The sequence below is a fragment of the Natator depressus genome, chromosome 2 (genome assembly GCF_965152275.1).
Source record: "Natator depressus isolate rNatDep1 chromosome 2, rNatDep2.hap1, whole genome shotgun sequence".
Taxonomy (NCBI): domain Eukaryota; kingdom Metazoa; phylum Chordata; order Testudines; family Cheloniidae; genus Natator; species Natator depressus.
Genome location: NC_134235.1, coordinates 201,553,085 through 201,576,440, shown reverse-complemented (window position 1 = coordinate 201,576,440; position 23,356 = coordinate 201,553,085). Strand labels below are relative to the sequence as shown.

At 41.7% G+C, this 23,356-nt stretch overlaps 2 protein-coding genes and 1 long non-coding RNA gene across 7 annotated transcripts in view; 1 reads left to right on the top strand and 2 right to left on the bottom strand.

The window, feature by feature from the left end:
• Nucleotides 1–7,283, top strand: part of TAX1BP1 (Tax1 binding protein 1) — a 95,422-nt gene extending 88,139 nt beyond the window's left edge. For 2 of the 3 annotated variants that reach the window (XM_074945727.1, XM_074945728.1), the window contains 2 exons: nt 5,440–5,525; nt 6,126–7,283. In XM_074945727.1, the coding sequence (XP_074801828.1) occupies nt 5,440–5,525; nt 6,126–6,327 (288 nt within the window). In that variant the 3' untranslated portion in view covers nt 6,328–7,283. The remainder of the gene's footprint in view (nt 1–5,439; nt 5,526–6,125) is intronic. The other variant, XM_074945726.1, reaches the window with a different exon arrangement.
• A 6,551-nt stretch (nt 7,284–13,834) lies between these two features.
• LOC141983048 (uncharacterized) lies at nt 13,835–18,628 on the bottom strand. The gene is made up of 3 exons (XR_012638279.1): nt 18,435–18,628; nt 16,862–16,987; nt 13,835–14,533 (listed from the first exon to the last, which is right to left on the bottom strand). It is a non-coding gene; the product is annotated as an uncharacterized LOC141983048 (long non-coding RNA).
• A 1,496-nt stretch (nt 18,629–20,124) lies between these two features.
• JAZF1 (JAZF zinc finger 1) overlaps nt 20,125–23,356 on the bottom strand; it is a 284,859-nt gene continuing 281,627 nt past the window's right edge. For 2 of the 3 annotated variants that reach the window (XM_074945736.1, XM_074945735.1), the window contains one exon: nt 20,125–22,599. In XM_074945736.1, coding sequence (XP_074801837.1) covers nt 22,423–22,599 — 177 coding nt within the window. In that variant the 3' untranslated portion in view covers nt 20,125–22,422. The remainder of the gene's footprint in view (nt 22,600–23,356) is intronic. The other variant, XM_074945734.1, reaches the window with a different exon arrangement.

Genomic DNA, 23,356 nt, shown 5'->3' with positions numbered 1-23,356 from the left:
CAGGACATCTGCTGAGGGTAGGAGGGGCTGAGGGAAAACACACACATTTATTTCAGTCCTTTTGTGCAAAGCACAAATGACTAGTATAGTCACCAATTGTAAGGGTGAATAGATGTGACCCCCCTCAGCAGTCAGCACAGGATCAGTATTGTTTAATTTACTGTCACGTTAACGATCTGTAAAGCTCTCTGGGACCACCAGGCCTTTATGAGTGTGTGCAAACACAATGAGGCCCCAATCCTGTTTTGGACTATGGGAGTGACTCATACTTTTTTTGACCTTTTGGATTTAGCTTTCCTCATTCCCACCTACTCCTTAGCAGGTCATACAAAACCCACAAACCCACTCATTTACTTGTATCATCTTCCACAGTAATAATAAAAAAAGGACAATGCACATAAAAGAACATGTAAAACAAATTAAAGAAATAGTTTGTGCACAGTGGAACTTGTGACAAGTTATGTGGGGGATAAATAGTTCATTAAATTTTTTTTTAAAAAGGGTGGCATGTACATTCCAGTGACAGTGAGGGTATGTCCTCCAGTGATTACTATCTGACACTTTCTGTATTGTAAATTGAACTGTATTCCACTCATTTGTGCTTTTAGTCTCTGAATGCCTTAGGGCAAGAATTGTTTATCCATGGGATAGTGACCAATTGTAAAGTGCTATGCATGCCTTACAACTCAGTATAAATTATTATAATTTATATGGCTAAAAGAGGCATCTTCAATTACATTGGCTGGGAGAAATTGGGAACTAAATTATTGTGAACTTTCCATTCCTGTGTGTATTCCACAGTTCAATCAGGTGCATTATGGGCTTTTGGCCTACGCCTGATTTAGGCAGTTATTGGGATCAGGATATTAGATTAGATGGGACACTTGTTACATTTTTCCATTGTTCCAAATTACTCCAAGAAAGAAGATAATACTAGAGAACATGTTCATCTTCTTTTTAGTATGTCTTGGTTAATAGTTGATTCTCTACAGGTCAACATTCAGGACAATTTGATTCTGTAGTATTTTGAAATGAAAATGATTGTGGAAATGGCCTCAGCGTATGAGGTAAAATCCTCAAATAGAGAATCTTAATTCTTCTTCAGGTGGTATCCCTTTGGGTGCTCCGCTTCACATGCGCATGTGCCCCAGCGCCTTTAATTGGAGATTTGTTAGCAGTGATCATTCAGCCCATACGTGCACCCTACACACTGAGGATATATAGGGCTGTGCGGGTGAATTGCCCTCAGATCCTTCACAGTTGCCTTCAGCCTGAGACGGACTGTCAAGCATGCCAGCTTTTATTGAGTGCCTTAATGTTGTTACATAGCATACAGTTTCTTTTCATTTATCATTTTTACAGTGCAAATATTTTTAATAAAAAATAATTTAAAGTGAGCACTGTACACTTGGTATTCTGTGTTGTAATATAAATCAATATATTTGAAAATGTAGAAAAACATCCAAAATATTTAATAAATTTCAGTTGGTATTCTGTTTAACATTGTGATTAATCGACAGCCCTAATTATTAATACAGACAGCAAAAATAAACAGCACAAGAAAATATAGAGAACTGTTAACTTGAGTAATGATCAATGACCTATAAGGTTGAGAACTCAAGAGCAAAATTCATAATTACTAGATAGAGAAATGTAAAACAAATGCTGAAGCATCTCTCATGGCAAAATTTTATATACTGTGGAGAGTAAATGTTGATGTGTTCAAGGAATTCTTTAAACCAGGTGAACCCTCAATATAAAGATTATAATTTAATTCTGATAAAATCTAGTTTTCTGTGGGATGTGTTAATAGGGCAGAAATGCACATGCAGTGAAGCTGAACCTAAGGCACAATCCACTGTTCACTGATACAGCTTCCACAATTGAACAGGAGGCATTGGCTAGCTTTACGAGTAATTAATACATGGTGCAGAGCATACATATTCAGTATGTATATTTTATATATTTTAATGTTTACTGGAAATATATTTACAAGTATAATTGGTTTTTCTTTTGTGATATTAAAAAACCATAGTAGAATTTATGATACACCAAGCTTTGTGTGTAATAATAAATCCTCTCAGTAATTATCTAATGTTTCTTTACAGACAGTTATGCTTTAATAGTAAGCACATTAACGATTCCTTTCAGGACTGCACAAGTGCTCTTTCTAAAGTAAAAAGAAAAGGAGTACTTGTGGCACCTTAGAGACTAACCAATTTATTTGCGCATAAGCTTTCGTGAGCTACAGCTCACTTCATCGGCTGCATGTAGCTCACGAAAGCTTATGCTCAAATAAATTTGTTAGTCTCTAAGGTGCCACAAGTACTCCTGTTCTTTTTGCGAATACAGACTAACACGGCTGCTACTCTGAAACCTTTCTAAAGTAGATAGCATTAACTATAATTTGTGTAACTGGAATGATGAAGGTGGGGGGTCTCTTCTCATCTATAATTGTTAACATACAGCTGGTAGTAATTAACTCCATCTTTAGTACTCTCTGCTAAGGACATTTTGAATTAATATTTATTACTGGTAAATCCTGATTGCTGACCCTAAGAAGTCAAATAGATTAACAGTGTGATTATGATTCATAGCTTCTGAGCATGTTTTCTGGTTTGGTGCTCTGCACTAAATAAAGAATATATGTAAGCATGGAAGAGAGGGAGTACAGGAGCAGAACTGATCACAAAACAGATTTTCTGTCCTGTGAAAAAATTCGATATTTTGAAAAACATTTAATTCCAAATCAGGATAAATAGCAAAAATTTAGAATTTTTCACAAAATTAAATTCTGAAAACAAACTGTTTTGAGTCACTTGAAACATTTTGTTTGCTTTCAGCCTTTTATTTATTTATTTCTTTATTTAGTGTGCGCGCGCACATGCGTATGTAAAGTGAATTTGAAAACGAAGTCATTTTGAAACCAACAATCAAAGCCTTTAATTCCAAAAGGGGGTATTTTGACATTTTTCAAAATGTTATTTTCCAATTTTAAAAAATACCAAAGTTTTGTCAATGTATATATTTTGGCGAAAAACTTCAGTTTTGTCGAAACTGCATTTACTGATGGAAAACTGTTGGAAAAAAATTTTTTTGACCAGCTCTATTGAAGAGCCCTATTGCTAGGGGGAAGTGCCATCTGCTTCACTATCTAGAATACTTTAACAGAGCCAGTGAAATAATGCCAAGTGTCCAAGAAATGGCCTTCTAGCTATAAAAATGAAAGGATTATAAAGGAAGTCAGTTTTAAGGGATTTAAATTAAACTAGTTATGTATTTGCAGTATAAATATGCATGTGTAGAGAAATTGTTTTTATTTTCTCATGGTAAATATTTAAACTGTAATGTGGAACAGTTCTGATTTGCTCAGAACATGATTTCCTCACGTTTGTTTGTGTCTGTGTGTGTGTCTGTGCTCTGGTCTACACTGGGGTGGGGGGAAATAGATCTAAGTTACGCAACTTCAGCTATGTGAATAACGTAGTTGAAGTCGATGTACTTAGATCGACTTACTGTGGTGTCTTCACCGTGGTGAGTCGACTGCTGCCATTCCCTCATCGACTCTGCCTGTGCCTCTCACGGTGCTGGAGTACAGGAGTTGACGGGAGAGCGCTCGGGGGTTGATTTATCATGTCTGGTCTAGACTAGACGCTATAAATCGATCCCCACTGGATCGATTGCTGCCCGCTGATCCGGCGGGTAGTGAAGACATACCCTGTGTTTTTTTTTCAGCAGTAACAACCTTTTACTATGTAATGTTGAAACACTTTTTAGATATTAACCAGTAGTTTTTCTCTATTAATAATTAAACTCTGTTCATTGGTGACAAAAGGAACAAATAGTGCTTTTACAATCCATATGCCCCTCTGCTGCAGGTGCTAGGCAAGAATGTTATATAGGAAAACATGTCTGTCTCTAGCATCTGCTGCAGTAAGCCCCACTAGCTGCTTAATGAAAATGTTAAATGGTTGAAATTAAGCAGCTGTTCAGAGAGCGAGGAGGAGAAAACTATTGAAGGAATCTCCAAATCTGTCTAATTTCCATTAACTTTTCTTGAGAACACTGCGTAGTAATTAAAAAAATAAGAATAAAGAACTCAGTGCAATTTGAATGTAGGTATGAGTTGTCTGTGCAAAGTAGACATGCAATTGCACACAGCTTTTGTACATGAATTTTTGAAAATCAGGCTCCTAGTGTCTTTGTTCACACTTCATGCTTGTGTTGAGTACTAGGAGAAAAATGATCTAGGAGATTGGATTCCAGAATGTTTTACAGGTTTTGCTGAGGCTTTTATAAATAAGCAGAATTTACTTAGAAAAGCTTCTTGGTTTCTGTATCCATTTGCAGAATGGAACTGAGAGGATATTCAGAAGACAAGTTTATTAGTAGTAGGCTTGTTCTTCATACAGTTTCAAAAACATGCACAACTCTAATTTTTCTTTTCTTCTCCCTTAAGGTTTTTCTTTGTATCTTGTTTCCTTCACCTGTGTTATACAAGAGCAGTGGTGGAAGCAAATCCTAAATTTGTGACATTATGATTGATTAAAAAACAAAACACAGCACTTCCCTAGTTTCTTCACCTGTCAGAAAGAAACTGTCAGAACTAAATTGCAGTACCGGGATAGGTTATCCTGCAGCTTATTCAGTTTGAGTTTCACATCACAGACAGATTTTTTGGGTGTATTCTCCAGTGGCAGACCTGATTGGGGCTAACTCTTAATAGAAGCTCTGAGGCAAACCTGATTGTCTATCAGCATAGTGATCCCCATCAGTGCCTGCTGCAGCTGTTTATGTGCTGTTCGTGTTCATGAAATGAGGACACCACTGACAGCTGATGAGAGGAAGCAGCCAAACAGGGCAATTTAGCTGATGTGCCTGACTGCAGTGTGAAATGTGTGACATGCTTGGCTGGCAATAGGAGCATATACAGATCACTCAGAACGGACTGTTGGGAAGCAAGAATGTGAATCTAAATGGATGGGTTTTTTTTTTCCCCACTGAAATTCAGATTGACAGATTAAGAGTCTAACTTGACATCCTATTATCTAGAATTTTATTTCTGAATTTTAGTCCTTCATAAAATGTTATTGCGCCTTGTAGTCTGGTGCCCTGCCTTTGGTTTAACGTAGGATTTTTGTTCTGATATGGTCCCAGGCATTTGGAGTCAGGTGACCAATGTATTTCCTTAATAAATGTATTAGTAGAAGTGTTCTAGTGTGACTGGCACAGATTTATAGTGTATCATCAAAAGGCAGTTTGTTTAGCTTTTAATATTCATTAACAAGTTTCTTGGTTTTTATATGTTTCAGTAAAAATAGTGTTTCAGGAGGTCCAAAGTAAAAGATGAAAATCTAGTCCCCAAGTTTTCTCTAAAGATGTTGGAGAGAACACGTTTTCTTGCAGATATTTTTAATAACCCTGCACATTTTTTCATAGGATGATGATGAGACTGTACCTTCTGCTCCTGATCCTCCAAGTCTTCTCTTACATGAGCGTGGAACAGGTTTTTGTTTTGACTCCAGGTAAATTTGTCATATCTTTCAGGACGGTCATCAACTCAAAGAAAAAATGTTACTGTTCAGAACTTCCGAGTAGTGTTCATTGTTACCAGGGAATTTACTCTTAGATGTGCAATTTGGAGGACTGTTGGCATTATGCCTCATTTCACAAACATGATGATAGTTTTGGCTCATGAATGAACATTTTTGTTCTTGCCGACCTAATTGTGAGCCTAAGTTAAGAACTTTTATAAAGTGTTATGTTTGCTAAGAGCAGAGTAAGCATTTATGAGCAGAGAGAATGGTTTCCTAAGAACCTGCTTGGCCATTAAGACATTCAGTAGATTTTGCATTCAGTAGTAGCTGGAATTATGTAACCTTTTTGATGCCATGTTATTTTGGAATTTTGATATAAAACTATTTTAACTGTATTGAACATTTCAGCTAATGTCTGTTCTAATTAAAACAGTTACTTGGATACTTAGAGGGCTAAACCAGCTCCCATTTAAATCAGTAGCAAAACTCCCATTAACTTCAGCGACAACAGGATCAGACCTTTATTTCTCAGCTTTACTCAATGATACATTGTGTCAGTGTTTCATTTTCTTTTTTCTTTCTCCCAAGTTTTGATGTGCACAAGAAGTGTCCCCTTTGTGAAGTGATGTTTCCGCCTAACTATGACCAGAGCAAGTTTGAAGAACATGTCGAAAGTCACTGGAAGGTGTGCCCCATGTGCAGTGAGCAGTTCCCTCCTGACTATGATCAGCAAGGCTTTGAAAAGCATGTGCAGACACACTTTGATCAGAGTGTTTTAAATTTTGACTAGATAAGTATAAGTAATTTTTGTTTGGGTTTTTTTGCAGTCAAGCTTATAAAACATCTCCAACAGGCAGTCTACCTATAGAAAAGAGAATGCAGCTTTCATATAACTTAATGCAGATATCTAAATGCTACTTTCAGTATACAATACTCTACAGTGTAATTGGAGTTAAGGTAAATCTTTGGCCTGTCAGCATTTGTCAGGTTAGCCTCTCTTAATCTAATATTCTATAAGAAAAAAACCCACCTTGTATATGTGTCTGTGTTTTTCCCCTGTTTAGTAAAAACGGTAAGGACACAGGGAGAACTTGAACGTGATTGGCCTCAGAAACAAAGTCCAATTTCTTGGTGCTGTTCAGTTATACAGAATGACCGGAGGTTTCTCTTGACCATGATAATTGGAGCATGATTAAATATGAAAACTTAGTGTGTAATAAAAGGATGTTTCTCATAGTAATCTTGTGAAGTATTTCTTTGGATAAATGTTGATTCAGAACATTACATAACTTATCCTATGAAAATATAGTTTTCTAATCTACTTCAGAAATGTAATGTAGTTGCATGTATTGAGAGACTACATGCTTGCAACAAAAAATTAATTTATGGCAAATACTTTACTTTTACTTATAAAATGTTTGTCTTAGAGGATAACTTTAAATAAAGTACATTTATGCTTTAAGGAAATATTTTTATGAATTGAAAGGAACTGTTATGCTTAAAAAATAATTGTTTAAAAATCACTACCATTCAGTTGCATTTAGTAGAAAATATGTTTTCATACTGAATCAAATAGTGAGTTGTGTTCTTTTTGGACTAGGGTTTTTAAAATCTTTGACCTCTTAATTTTGCACATTCTTTCCAATATGTAACTATCCGTATGTATATCTAAAAACATTTTATATTTAAAGAATTACTTTAAAATATGTACTATATAAACCAAGAAAGTAATTTGTTCCTTTGGATAAAATAATTTGCTTTTCACCTGTTGTACAGTAGTCTTGTTGCATTAAAGACAAAATTGTTCATGGAGTCTGTGGTGTTCTCTCCCTCCCCCCCTTTCTTTAACCAATTAAAGAAGTAAATTATGTAATTTACTTTTTAAAAAGTGTTGCTTAGCTGGAGTAAGAGATAACTTACTCTCATGAATGCTTATTTGCTGCTTTTTCCAGAAGAGAAGACCTGAACAATTGTGTTGTCAGTAGTTCCCTTTTTCATTTATATGGCCAGTGTTTAATAAGAGATTGGATTTTCCCAACTAAAGCTGGTGGTCATGGACAAATTACATCTGAGTATGCAGCCACTACATCGTCAGTTCTCCATGTTTTCTTTTAAGTCTTGTAATTCTGTTGAGGAAATTAGAATTGAGGAAAACTAGTACTGTCGAGGCTTCTTAGAAAATTTGTACTAAAATCAGTGCTCAGTATTTTGTTACACTACTTAATGTGACTCTTATTTACTAGTATATAAAATATATATAAACAGAACACATTTTAAAGATAAAGTTATTAGTAAAGGCACAGCAAGTCTTGTTATGGCTGTGTGGGCTATCAGAGTCTGAAAACAACCTCAGAACCCAAGTTTGTCTTGAAGCAGATTCAGGACTGGTAGAACTTTGTCTTGCCAAAATTAAGGTGTTTTCTCTGAGTAGTATCCCAAGGGATGATGTGCTTCAGGTGCACATGCGCCTCTTCAGCTCTTGATAGGAGATTTTCAATTAGAAGTGTCTGTTTGGCCTGTGCATGCACCCAATGCCTCCTCATGCCAGATACCGATGCAATATAAGAGTGTAAGGATGAACAGTTCTCAGTTTCTTCTCAACTGCCTCGGCCTGAGATGGAGCCCTAGTGTGTCCACCTTGAGTGTGTTTTGGCTTTTCTAATATTTCTATAGTGGTTAAGATTGTTTTTATAGTTAGTTGTTAGCATACTTCTAGTTAGATAAGAGTTACTCCTCTTTCCCCTTGGGGAGACATTTTTTTTTCTTGGCAGGGCATGCCTGGCTCACCAGGTTTCAAACATTTCCTCTCCTGCTGAGAGACTATACCTGTGAGCAGTGGCCCCTCAAAGTGTCTGTTGCTTGGGGGAGGCCCATGTCTCCCAGAAATGCAACTTATTCCTGGCCCTCATGTCCTGTGCAAGGAAAAACAGGGAGATTAAACTCAGACTGCTAATGATCGAAGTTGGCCCAAAGGAGCGTTCTGAGTCAGGTCAGGAGACAATGCCCCTCCTCCCAGTGCATCTGGCACCAGAGAGATACCTACCCCTTCTACTTCAGTATTGGCTTCCCCTAAGAAAGGGAAGACTTTAGAGGCTTCAAGGAAGGCTTCCAAAAAGAGGAGTGTGAATTCTCACCTTAAGGAGCCAGCTCCAAAGAAGTCCAGGTCACTGGTGAGATTACAGCCTCAGTAAGACTGAGTCAAAGGATTCCTTTTCTAGTAACCATGGGGCCATAAAGTCAGCATGAAGGAGAGGGACAGCTCCAATAAGGCCTCAGCACCTTCTACTGGCAAGGAGGGCAAACAGACACTTGGGACTGGCACAGTTAAGTTTAGCCCAGCTGTTGGTACCTATGCATTCAGGCCAGCCATCGGCAAGTACCCATGCATGCGGCACCCTCAGCATTGAGCAAAGAACAGCACCAGATGCCATTGGGATCTACTTCAGTATGCCTACCATCAGCTTCAGCAACCGTGGTCTCTGCTACCATGTCAGTACCAATCCCCTATTTGGTATCATAAGAGTTCAGATACACTTAAGGACTTCTTGATAACATACGAACCGGAGTTCCCTTTCCTCCTGGGTACTGAGTGTCTCTTGATACTGAGACCCTGATCTCCAGCCTACTGTACTCTGGTACCACAGAACTCTCCACTGTTTTCTGCAGGTGATCCTCCTTTGGATGAGATGAAGGAGACTTCCAGTTGGTCTCCTCTGTTTCTATTTCTATACAGGGTTCTTCAGCATCTCCCTTTAGGAACACATTATCTGAAAGTCCTAGGGAAGATTGGGTTCATTATCAAGGGTGATTGAACAAACTTTGCATGCTACCCCCACTTTGGTATATGCGCGCCCCCTCCTCCCCCCGCCCAAAGGTCAGACTGGGACCATCTGATAAGGAGACAGAGTTGTACAGCCCTCTCTGCCCCTACCTCACCCCACCCTAGAAGGAGATATTTCAGGAACAAGGAGACCACCCCTCAAACATCTATTTCATACTCCTCTCCAGATGAGGTGGTCATCAGCCATGGATGGTGGTGGGGGCATAGTTGCTGGTGATTTCAAGACCTCATAAAGAAGATAACTGAGCCCTGGTCTACACTAGGACTTTAGGTCGAATTTAGCAGCATTAAATCGATGTAAACCTGCACCCGTCCACACGATGAAGCCCTTTATTTCGACTTAAAGGGCTCTTAAAATCGATTTCCTTACTCCACCCCTGACAAGTGGATTAGCGCTTAAATCGGCCTTGCCGGGTCGAATTTGGGGTACTGTGGACACAATTCGACGGTATTGGCCTCCGGGAGCTATCCCAGAGTGCTCCATTTTGACCGCTCTGGACAGCACTCTCAACTCAGATGCACTGGCCAGGTAGACAGGAAAAGAACCGCGAACTTTTGAATCTCATTTCCTGTTTGGCCAGCGTGGCAAGCTGCAGGTGACCATGCAGAGCTCATCAGCAGAGGTGACCATGATGGAGTCTCAGAATCACAAAAGAGCTCCAGCATGGACCGAACGGGAGGTACGGGATCTGATCGCTGTATGGGGAGAGGAATCCGTGCTATCAGAACTCCGTTCCAGTTTTCGAAATGCCAAAACCTTTGTCAAAATCTCCCAGGGCATGAAGGACAGAGGCCATAACAGGGACCCGAAGCAGTGCCGCGTGAAACTGAAGGAGCTGAGGCAAGCCTACCAGAAAACCAGAGAGGCGAACGGCTGCTCCGGGTCAGAGCCCCAAACATGCCGCTTCTATGATGAGCTGCATGCCATTTTAGGGGGTTCAGCCACCACTACCCCAGCCGTGTTGTTTGACTCCTTCAATGGAGATGGAGGCAATACGGAAGCAGGTTTTGGGGACGAAGAAGATAGCTCACAGCAAGCAAGTGGAGAAACCGGTTTTCCCGACAGCCAGGAACTGTTTCTCACCCTGGACCTGGAGCCAGTACCCCCTGAACCCACCCAAGGCTGCCTCCTGGACCCAGCAGGCGGAGAAGGGACCTCCGGTGAGTGTACCTTTTAAAATACTATACATGGTTTAAAAGCAAGCATGTGAAAGGATTACTTTGCCCTGGCATTCGCGGCTCTCCTGGATATACTCCCAAAGCCTTTGCAAAAGGTTTCTGGGGAGGGCAGACTTATTGCGTCCTTCATGGTAGGACACTTTACCACTCCAGGCCAGTAACACGTACTCGGGAATCATTGTACAACAAAGCATTGCAGTGTATGTTTGCTGGCGTTCAAGCAACATCTGTTCTTTATCTCTCTGTGTTATCCTCAGGAGAGTGAGATATAATCCATGGTCACCTGGTTGAAATAGGGTGCTTTTCTTCAGAGGAGCCCATTCCTGCTGGGCTGTTTGCCTGCGGCTGAACAGAAATGTTCCCCGCTGTTAGCCACAGGGAGGGGGAAGGGTTGAGGGGGTAGCCACGCGGTGGGGGGAGGCAAAATGCGACCTTGTAACGAAAGCACATGTGCTATGTATATAATGTTAACAGCAAGGTTTACCCTGAAAGAGTGTAGCCCGTGTTTTATAAAATGTGTCTTTTTAAATACCGCTGTCCCTTTTTTTTTTCTCCACCAGCTGCATGTGTTTCAATGATCACAGGATCTTCTCCTTCCCAGAGGCTAGTGAAGATTAGAAAGAAAAAAAAACACACTCGAGATGAAATGTTCTCCGAGCTCATGCTGTCCTCCCACACTGACAGAGCACAGACGAATGCGGGGAGGCAAATAATGTCAGACTGCAGGAAAGCACAAAATGACCAGGAGGAGAGGTGGCGGGCTGAAGAGAGTAAGTGGCGGGCTGAAGCTCGAATGTGGCGGCAGCGTGATGAGAGGAGGCAGGATTCAATGCTGAGGCTGCTGGAGGACCAAACCAGTATGCTCCAGTGTATGGTTGAGCTGCAGCAAAGGCAGCTGGAGCACAGACTGCCACTACAGCCCCTGTGTAACCAACCGCCCTCCTCCCCAAGTTCCATAGCCTCCACACCCAGACGCCCAAGAACGCGGTGGGGGGGGGGGCCTCCGGCCAACCAGCCAGTCCACCACAGAGGATTGCCCAGAAAAAAGAAGGCTGTCATTCAATAAATTTTAAAGTTCTAAACTTTTAAAGTGCTGTGTGGCATTTTCCTTCCCTCCTGGGCTACCTTGGTAGTCATCCCCCTATTTGTGTGATGAATGAATAAAGAATGCATGAATGTGAAGCAACAATGACTTTATTGCCTCTGCAAGTGGTGAACGAAGGGAGGTTAGCTTACAGGGAAGTGTTAGGGGGCTTATTCCTTCACCCACTTACTTCCCTGGTTCTTCTCGCATGAACAGAGAGCAACAATACCCGAAGTCCAAAGGTGCAAACAATTCGATGTTTATTGGGGTGAACTTCCAGCAAGCATGATTCCAGTTTCCTTCCTTAGTATCCTCCTTCCCAGCTCTGACACCACAGAGCCTTACACCTGTGTCCCTGTTCCCATTTCTCCCTTTAGCCAAACAGGATTCCAGTTTCCTTACTCCCATTCCCATTTCCCCCTTTAGCAAAACATGGTTCCAATTTCCTTACCCTCATTCCCTGTTCCCATTTCCCCCTTTAGCAAAACATGGTTCCAATTTCTCCACCCCCATACCCTGTTCCCATCTCTCCCTCACACACACCCACCCAGGCCCACTCACTTCCTCATTGACTACAGATTATATAGTAAAACTTCAGTTCTGCTTAGCTATACCTTAACCAATCATTTTCCTGAAATTTAACTAACCAATCCTAACATATTGTAACATGATTATGTAACCAATTATATCCCACCACCTTAATTAGTTTACACCCAGCAAAATTAATTATACAGCAGACAGGAACAATCACAGAACCAGACAGAGATTATACAGACAAACAATAGCAAAGTGGGAACTATAATGACAAAACAATACAGAAGTGAGGATTTCACATCCCAGTATTGATAAGTGAGTTCTTGCCAGACAGGATGCTGTTTCCTTTTACATTTTCTAGGCACTTCCCTTTCTCTGGAGGTGATAGGCATTATCAGGACAGGATTGTATTCCTAACAGCCCAATAGCACCTTATTTCAATGTGACTAGTTTGGAATGTGAGGATGTGACCGTTCGCTTCCTAGCTTATGGCTGCCTCTGCTGCTTAGCCAAAGGCCTTAGCCTAAGCACAGGGCCTCAGACTGTCACAGTAAGAGAAGGCCCTTACACCAGCAGACAGTGATTTTGATTCTTTCTTTTATACTTCTAGAACTAGCCAAGTGATAAGAATACCCCTAAATTCTTAAAGTACAGGCCTTTACAGACAGGCCTGAATATCTATATCCTAACAGGAAGTAGAGTGAACCAAGGGGCGGGGGGTTTCATCAAGGAGAAACAAACAGAACTTTCACACCGTAGCCTGGCCAGTCATGAAACTGGTTTTCAAAGCCTCTCTGATGCGTACCGCGCCCTCCTGTGCTCTTCTAACCGCCCTGGTGTCTGGCTGCGCGTAACCAGCAGCCAGGCGATTTGCCTCAACCTCCCACCCCGCCATAAACGTCTCCCCCTTACTCTCACAGATATTGTGGAGCACACAGCAAGCAGTAATAACAGTGGCAATATTGGTTTCGCTGAGGTCTAAGCGAGTCAGTAAACTGCGCCAGCGCGCCTTTAAACCTCCAAATGCACATTCTACCACCATTCTGCACTTGCTCAGCCTGTAGTTGAACAGCTCCTGACTGCTGTCCAGGCTGCCTGTGTACAGCTTCATGAGCCATGGCATTAAGGGGTAGGCTGGGTCCCCAAGGATACATATAGGCATTTCAACATCACCAACAGTTATTTTCTGGTCTGGGAATAAAGTCCCTTCTTGAAGCTTTTGAAACAGACCAGAGTTCCTGAAGATGCGAGCGTCATGTACCTTTCCCGGCCATCCCACGTTGATGTTGGTGAAACGTCCCTTGTGATCCACCAGAGCTTGCAGCACTATTGAAAAGTACCCCTTGCGGTTTATGTACTCGCCGGCTTGGTGCTCCGGTGCCAAGATAGGGATATGGGTTCCGTCTATGGCCCCACCACAGTTAGGGAATCCCATTGCAGCAAAGCCATCCACTATGACCTGCACATTTCTCAGGGTCACTACCCTTGATATCAGCAGATCTTTGATTGCGTGGGCTACTTGCATCACAGCAGCCCCCACAGTAGATTTGCCCACTCCAAATTGATTCCCAACTGACCGGTAGCTGTCTGGCGTTGCAAGCTTCCACAGGGCTATCGCCACTCGTTTCTCAACTGTGAGGGCTGCTCTCATCTTGGTATTCATGCGCTTCAGGGCAGGGGAAAGCAAGTCACAAAGTTCCATGAAAGTGCCCTTACGCATGCGAAAGTTTCGCAGCCACTGGGAATCGTCCCAGACCTGCAACACTATGCGGTCCCACCAGTCTGTACTTGTTTCCCGAGCCCAGAATCGGCGTTCCACAGCATGAACCTGCCCCATTAGCACCATGATGCATGCATTGGCAGGGCCCATGCTTTCAGAGAAATCTGTGTCCATGTCCTGATCGCTCACGTGACCGTACTGACGTCGCCTCCTCGCCCGGTAGCGCTTTGCCAGGTTCTGGTGCTGCATATACTGCTGGATAATGCGTGTGGTGTTTAATGTGCTCCTAATTGCCAAAGTGAGCTGAGCGGACTCCATGCTTGCCTTGGTATGGCGTCCGCACAGAAAAAAGGCGCGGAATGATTGTCTGCCGTTGCTCTGACGGAGGGAGGGGCGACTGACGACACGGCTTACAGGGTTGGCTTCAGGGGGCTAAAATCCACAAAGGGGGTGGCTTTACATCAAGGAGTAGTTCAGGCAGGACTTCACGGAGGGTTCCAATAAGAAATGGTGCACCTAAGTTATTGTTCTTATTGGAACAAGGAGGTTAGCCTGGCCTCTGATGGATACATGGCTAGATCTACCTCGCTGCGCCTTCTCTGTGAGTGACTGCAGTGTGACCTAGAGGAATGAGTCCCCTAGACAGGGGAGAAGGCAAATGAGTACAAAACAAATCTGGTCTATTTCTTGTTTTGATCCACTCCATCTATCTTTTACATCTTTGGCTGGCAGCAGACGGTGCAGGAGGACTGCATGCCATCCACATCTCATGGCTGCTCGGCAGAAGACGGTGCAATAGGACTGCTAGCAATCCATATTGCCTGCCTGCTCACCATAAGACGGTTCAATAGGACTGACTGCCGGACTTAAGAGAATGACCTGGTCAAGTCACTAAAAATTTAGTCCCTGCGCCCATGTCTGCCCAGGCGCTCCTGATCGACCTCACACAGGCGACCAGGAGTACCTCGGACATGACGAGGACGGCTACCAGTCGTATTGTACCGTCTGCTGCCACAAGGCAATGGGTTGCTGCTACTGTGTAGCAATGCCGTGCCGCGTCTGCCAGCACCCAGGAGACATACGGTGACGGTTACCTGAGCGGGCTCCATGCTTGCGGTGGTATGGCGTCCGCACAGGTAACTCAGGAAAAAAGGCGCAAAACGATTGTCTGCCCTTGCTTTCACGGAGGGAGGGAAGGGGGGACTGACGATATGTACCCAGAACCACCCACAACAATGTTTCAGCCCCATCAGGCATTGGGATCTCAACCCAGAATTCCAATGGGCAGCGGAGACTGCGGGAACTGTGGGATAGCTACCCACAGTGCAACGCTCTGGAAGTCGACTCTAGCCTCGGTACTGTGGAAGCACTCTGCTGAGTTAATGCACTTAATGCACTTCTGTGGGGACACACACACTCGAATATATAAAACAGATTTCTAAAAAACCGACTTCTATAAATTCGACCTTATTCCGTAGTGTAGACATACCCTGATAGTCTTAATTCTTTTTGACAAGGATTCACAGCACAAACTGGTGTATGTCTTGCAGTCGGCAACAACCTCCAGGGTGGTGTTACCCATCAATGGGACACTCCTAGATCCAGCTAAGATGGTGTGGCAGACACCTGCAACTAGTCTGCTCACATGTAAATGGGCAGATAAGTATTATGATCCCCTTACTTTTTGTTCTCCCACACTCCACCTAACTCCCTGATGGTAGATGTGGTAAATGAGGGGGGTAGGATAGCACTTCTCTAAGTCCACCCCCATGACAAAGATCAGAAAAGGTAAAAGGCCTATTTGTGAGCAACCCTGCAATTCAGATCACAAATTATCAGGCGATCATGGCCAAATATAAAAGTTTATAAATAACAGATTCATGGCTTTTATTGAACATCTCCCACATGAACACACAGAGCAATTCTAGCCCACAATCTCACGCCATCTGGCCAATTGGTGGCCAGAACTGCTCTTGAAGCATCCTTAGATGTTATGGACACTGCTGTCAGGGACATGCCCTGTGCATAACCGCCACCACAGATATCACGGCTCCATCTCACAGAATGCTAAAAGAAGCATAGAAGAACACTATGGAGGACCTAGCTTTTGACAGTTGTAAACTGTCCTCAGAGACCATGGTTGAATCCTTGCACATGCTAAATGATTCCAGAGCTACTTTATGATCCCTTGGCATATATACACCTACAAGTAGCAAAAGGTTTAGTAGGTCACAGAGTGCCCAGAGCTCATGTCCTGCTCAGTTTTCTGGGTTCCATAGTTCTACCGATCCCTTAGAAAAAGACAAAATTTCAGAGGCCTGCATGATTACCTAACCATCTTTGAAGCAACAGATTTGATGGGTTGCTCGAGGGTTCAGATCACTCAAACCTTTGGATTTATCGCTGTGCCCATTAGCCCACCTCCTCCTTTGGAGACTGCCATGCCTATTTCCAACATGCTTGGAGGTGGATCACTACAGACAAGTGGGTCATAACATCAGGCTATACCATCCATTTTACATCACTCCCTCCCTTCCACCTCCTCTCCCTGTCCCTCTTCAGGGCCTCTCTTACAAGCTTTTATTGAGACAAGAAGTGAACTCTCTTCTTTGATTAGGAGCAATAGAGCAGGTTTTTCTCCTCACAAGGGCAAGGGATTTTACTAAAAGTATTTCCTTGTGCCAAAGAAGGACACAGGGAGGGGACTGATCTTAGATCTAAGGCTTCTAAACAAGTTTGTAAAGTCTCAAAAGTTTCAGGAAGGTGGCTCTGGCAGCTATAATTCCTTTTCTAGAGGAGGTGGTTTAGTTTTCAGTCGGCAAGATGCATAATTCCGTATAACAATATACCCATCACACAGGAAATAGCTATGCTTCGCTATAGGGCAGGATCATTTCCAATACGGAGTGCTACCCTTCAGCCTTTTCGTGGTCCCAAGGATGTTCTCAAGAGTCCTGGCTTTTTACCTCCAACTAGAAGCAATCCTAGTCTTCCCATATCTCAACAACTGGCTACTCAAGGGCCATTCCTACAAAACAGTGCTATCTTCCACCCAGATGGTCCTTGGTCTGTTCCAGGAGTTGGATCTGCAACTGAATGTAAATAAAAGTCTGCATTAACCCCTGAATAGAAGATACAGTTTACAGGAGCATATTTGCACTCATTGAGAGCCTGAGCCTACCCTCCCTTAGATCGATTTGTAACCTTACTGAGTCTGGTATGGGCAATTCAGGGGAGACCTCAAACCACAATAAGGAATGGTCTTCAGCTCATGGGAAACATGGCAGCTTGCATCTTTGTGCCCAAATCCACAAGGCCATGTCTCCACTGCTTCAAGGGTTGGCTCAGAATGACCTATTCTCCAGTCAGACACACTTTGGACAGACAGGTGATGGTGAGTCTACAAATGAGGAACTCCTTAGATGGTGGAAGAATCAACTCCATGTCTGTACAGGTGTTCCTTTCTGTCACCCAGCCCATTCAGTGACTTTAACAACAGATGCATCACAGTTGAGGTGGCGAGCCCATCTCAATACCCTCACAACTCAGATTTCCTGAATTGTCCACATGCACTATTTCCACATCAATTAGGATGACCAGATGTCCCGATTTTATAGGGACAGTCCCGATATTTGGGGCTTTTTCTTATATAGGCTCCTATTACCCCCCACTCCCTGTCCTAATTTTTCACACTTGCTATCTGGTCAGCCTAACATCAATCCATTGGGGCTCTGGTGTGTCAGGAACACTTGCTTTCATTTTCTATCTTTCCTAAGGGTCATGCTGGAAGACTTATTTTGTCTGTTCTGTATTAAGCAGGGAGGCATAAGATCCCCTTTGTGTGTGCTGAAGCCATGAAAATACGAACTTGTGCATAGCTCATCAGATCCAGATTTAAGCACTCTACTTCCTAGCTATTCAGAACACCACAGCCAATATCCTCAGCAGATACTTTTCACAGGATTACAAATGGGAGTTAGATACCCAAGTATACAAAAACAGGAGAAAAGGATGAAGTTGAGTGTATGTGCAGAAAATGGTGTGGCCCAATTATTTATAGGCTACAACAATAAATTGTTTATTCAAATGACAAGTTTTATTTGGGAATTAGAGATATATTGTTTTCTTAAACTCAGAGGTGGCATTGTTTTTTAGTTCTGCAGCAAACCACATTGAATTCCATTAATCAAAACATTAATCTACTGAATATTTTACCCCCATCCTTCAGTCCTCCAAAATAAATGGATAAATTCCTGGGAAAAATTAAAATAAAAACCAAATTCGAAGGGCCCTATCCGTAGCATATTCCTAAAATGAGGACTGCCAGAGGTGGATCTCTTAGTCACCCCTAAGAACAGGAAGTGTCCTCTTTTCTGGGTCACCATTCCTTGGGAGATGTCTTTCTTCTATTTTGGAAGAAGGATCTGTTCTATGTGTTTCCATCAACATCGCTGATACTAAGAGTGATGAACAAGACAGGATAGAGCTAGAGTTATTCGTGTAGTGCTGACCTGGCTGAGACAAGACTGATACCCTTACCTGCTTCACCTGGGTGTTCAACTGTTGTTCAAGTTCCCGAACACTCATCATTTCTTGTCAGAAAATGCGGGTCATGTGCTTCATCCCAGCCTAGCGGTTCTCTGCCTCAGAACATGGCTCCTCAATGGTTCATTGGTTTAGAATCTTCCTGCTCTACAGAAGTACAACAGGTGTTACTGAATAGTAGAAAGATCAACCAGCACTACTTACTTGCAGAAATGAAAGATTCTTCCATTGGTATTGTCGTTGATGCCATCCTTTCAGTCATCCTGGATTATCTGTTGGAGCTAAAGAAAGTGGGGTTATCAGTACCATTAAGGTCCATTTGGCCACAAATCAGCCTTTCATCCTCCAGTAGTATTCTCTATATTTGCTCATCTGGTGTCGTCCATGTTTATTAAGGGTTCAGGGCATTTCTACTCATAGATTAGAAATCCTATCTTGACCCAGGACCTCAAACTGGTACTCAGTTACCTTATGAGACCTCTGAACCAATGGCAGCCTGTTCTTTGTTGCATTTATCTATGAAGATGGCCCTTTTAGTAACCATCACATCGATCCATAGGGTTGGGGAGATTGGAGCCTTAATGGCAGATTCCTCCTTTATGATGTTCTTTAAGGACAAGGTCTCTTTACATCCACACCCAAAACTCTTACCTATGGTTCTATCAGAGTTCTACCTTAATCACTCCATTCATCTACCAGTTTTTTTCCCGAAGCTAGAGTTTTCTCCATAGGAATCCTGTTTACATACCTTGGATGTAAGAAGGGCATTGGTCTTCTATTTAACTAGGACCAAGGAATTTAGGAAATCGCCTAGGCTCTTCATTTCTTTTGCAGATAGATCCACGGGGTCTTCAACCTCTGCTCAATAGCCATGTATTATCACTTGTTACAATACTGCAGGTGATCATCTCCACCCACCAACAGGTGATAGCACATTCACCCAGATCACAGGCAACATCTACAGCATTACTGAAGAATGTACCAATATTTGAAATATGTAGGACCTTTTATGGGCTTCATTATGTACGTTTTCAAAACATTACACCCTGATCGTTGCTGTCAGATCTGATGTGGCACTTGGTTCTGCAGTATTATCTTCAGTTCTGGACTCTATTCCAAAGCTCCCTACTCTATCTAGGGCTACTAAGTGGAAGTCGCCTGGAGTGGAGCACCCATACGGATGCTGCTCAAAGAAGAAGAGGAACTTATTTGCGCTGTGCAGTAACTGCAGTTTTTTGAGATGTGTCCCCCTTATGGGTGCTCCACTACGCACCCTCCTCTATCTCTGCTTCAGCTTGTTCCTTAGTTCCTTCTTCACACAAATGTCCCCTAAGGAACAATCTGAAACAGGGCCACAGACAGGATGAAACAGCCACAGCATGTTCCTATTTAACCTTTCAAATCCTCAGACAATTATCCATTGATCTCAAAATCATGCCTCCGTCCCCAAAGACCACCTAAGCTGGGCTGCTTTGCACCAACAGGGGATATGAATATGCACACTTTACCTGGCCAGTCTTGAATCTCTGAATAAAGATGTCATTATTGAACAGCCACAGAAGAATTCACTTTTTCTTTAAAAATGTTGAAGAGAGTGTTTTGTGTGGGGAAACAACAGGAAGAAAGCTGTTGGCTACAACTAAAAACTGGCACATCTTGAAAATCTTGATTTAGCTTTTATTAAGGATAGTTTGTAGCATTCCACAGAATTTGACAACTAAACAGGTTGCCCGAATGTTCTGGTGCATTTGGTTTTAATTATTACACTGAGAAACTGCCAAAAAAGGAAATGAATAATGGATAAAAATACTATCAGTCTGCATATCAAACTGATCACTCAAAGATAATGAAGTAATAATGAAGCATTCATATTTGTTTTGGGTCAGAGGCAGTTTATTTTAAATGTGATTTGATTTACATTTATAAGCAGCTTTCTTGACAGGAATTTCGATTCATTAAGTTGCCTTCAGTTCTAAAACAAACCTCTGTCACTTTCAAACTTAATGTACTTTGTCCCCAACAAAACATATGAAAATATAATTTAAAGCACACTTTTCACAGACACAGTACAATACATTCACTATACACAGTATAACAAAATAGTCCCATCTTTACCTGTTTAATAATACTGTCACAATGAATAGGTAAATAGAAACTGGAATTTCATTTTCATAGTTGAAAGGAATTTACATGCAATGACTTTTTATGACTGTTTAGCTGTTAAACTAACTTAACCAGCCTATAGTTTCTTGCACTAGAGCAGAGCCAAATGATACTTGCTGTCCTGATCTGCTGCCAAAACAGTTCAGAAGGTAGAAAGTAGCCAAATGAGATCTTTAATACACCAACAAGTTGATTCTCATGTCTGGATCATTTAAACTGAACGGACAACACTATCTCCTCTTCAGGATTTGAGGCAATGATTTGTTTAAATGGGGGTTTTGCAAATGCTTCTTTAAAACCTCATTATGAGGATTCAGTAGCTGGTTAACAGAAAATTGTCATCCTTTCAAAGTTCATTTTTAATGTTTTAGAAAAACGGAGAGGTCTGTTTCCCATTTGTCTGAACTTTCATGCAAAATACAGGAAGAGAGGAAAGTTACTTACTACATTTCAAAACGCTTAATTTGTTTTCATGGGAAATAGGTCTGAATTTTTATAGGTTTTTTTAATCTAAGCTTCAAAGAATAGCACTTGTGAGAGAAGAATGCTCAAGGCATTATGGTATTGTAAGCAATATATGTTCAGGTATGGTCCAGACAAGTCATTTTACAATGGCTCTTGTTTCAAGTCAATCTTTGACACTGGCTGCAAGAAGCACTTCATCTTCAGTAAGGCTCATGTCATATTTCAGCAAAGTGATTTGTAAAGCTAAACAGACATTTCCAACTGGAATGGAGTGATCTACAATAAGAGGCAAAAAATATACAAAGAAAATTTCAAAATATAATGAACGTGAAGGAGGGTCACTAGAAATTTCTGTAACACAAATAACATCCCTCCTTAAACGAAGCTTAGAATTTTTAATTTTTATTTGCAACCACAGGCATAAGTTAGTACTGTAGTTGCAAGAATTGGCAACGCATAAAACATTAAATCTGTTGGCAACAGAGAACTACAAAGTGCTTTAAAACTTCATCTGAGATGAAGATAGAATTGTTTCTCTCTCACACACAAATTTGCACTTAAGTATTTCGAAGTGTCTTTCTAACAGTAGATTTCAGGAGAAAATATTTAGTTGGCCTGGGATCTTGGTCCTCAAAAGTTTGATGGGCATGAACTTAATACATCATCTTGTATAAAAACAAAGTAATAATCCTAACACTAAAGGTGATTGTTTACTAGTTCAAATGGCAAGATTTTCAGCATTTCAAAAGGGAAAAAAGAATTTGCAAGATAATATAAAATACAGCAAGCACACCTTTTTATGTATGTTATTTAAGTATGAAAATATTTTTAGCATATTATGTTAAACATTCTTTCTTATTTATATTTCCAATACCTAAAGACTTGCTACACCATCGATAACTCCATTATGTAAGGCATGTTAACCAGTTTGACAATGGTGGTATTGTTTTGGTTTTACACACACATGAACGGATGTGTTGAAAATCTTCAACCACATTACAATCTTGAAACGATGTCAGTGCCAAGCTTTCCTCTCCACGCCCCTAATTAACACTGCAGTACAACTAAATATGCAACACCCCCTAAGTTTTGATTTGGGGAAAGTGTTCTGAAAGTGTTCTAAGCTTTTTTAGCACCTTATATCAAAGTAATGAAAATGGGTATGATGATTACAAGTGCAAATGTACAAAATCATTAACTCTACAAAGATACATCATTCCAAAATTACAGAAAAATTTAAAGCATGCATTTCATTTTTTTAAAGGGTTGCTGAATGCTTCCCCTGAAAAAGGTGGCTGTTTTCAAAATCAGCAACTGCTGGTGAGGATTTCTTGGCACATTTGTGACCAGCATGTTATTGCTGCATCTTCCTGATAATCTCAGCAGACACTGGGGGATGGAAATTGATTGTGTGGTGCCGCAAGCCCTGAGCTGTCTTGTAACTCTTTCCACAACGACATTTGAATGGTTTGCGTACACGGATCTGTGTTCTGTGGCCATTCTTGGCATGGTACTTTATACCGTTCACATTCTGTGGGTGAAAGAGTGAAATATTGGTTGTCATACATGGGCTAACATAATGGCTTGGCTTCCTGATATAAAAACCGAAATTGACTATTAACCTTGTTGTGACAAAATTGCATAATTATTAGTAACTGTCTCTAGGTGTTGGCTACAGTACAAATACGCCCTCCCTTCTAATGCATTCAAGACATGACTAAGAGCTCGGGCCCTAAGAAGGCATAGTCTGCAAACTAGGGCATACAATTTTAATGGGTCAAACTTACCTTAGTAACCTATCACTAAATGGTTAACCTTTTTAAAATTAATATGTGCTAGAAAGAGGAGGTTACTTACCTGTAATCGGAGGTTCTTTGGGATGTGTGGTCCCTATCTGTATTCCAAACATGAGTGCACATGCATGCCATGCACTGGAAGTTTTCAGTGGCCGTGTCCACTGACCTGCACGCATGTCATATGTTGCCCCGTACTCCAGGCAAGGTTATAACAGGCCTTAGTCATCCTCTTACTGCTGAATTGGGCTGTCTGTCCACAGCTCTGGGAGGTATAGCCATTGGCAGGATGGCATGGTCCACGGTCACGTCTTTGGCTGCCCCTTTGTCAATGCCATAGTGGAGGGGTTCTCAAACTGGGGGTCATGACCCCTTGGAGGCTTGCAAGATTATTCTGTGGGGGGGTCACAAGCTGTCAGCTTCCATCCCCAAACCCCACTTCGCCTCCAGCATTTATAATAGTGGTAAATATAAAGAAGTGTTTTTAATTTATAA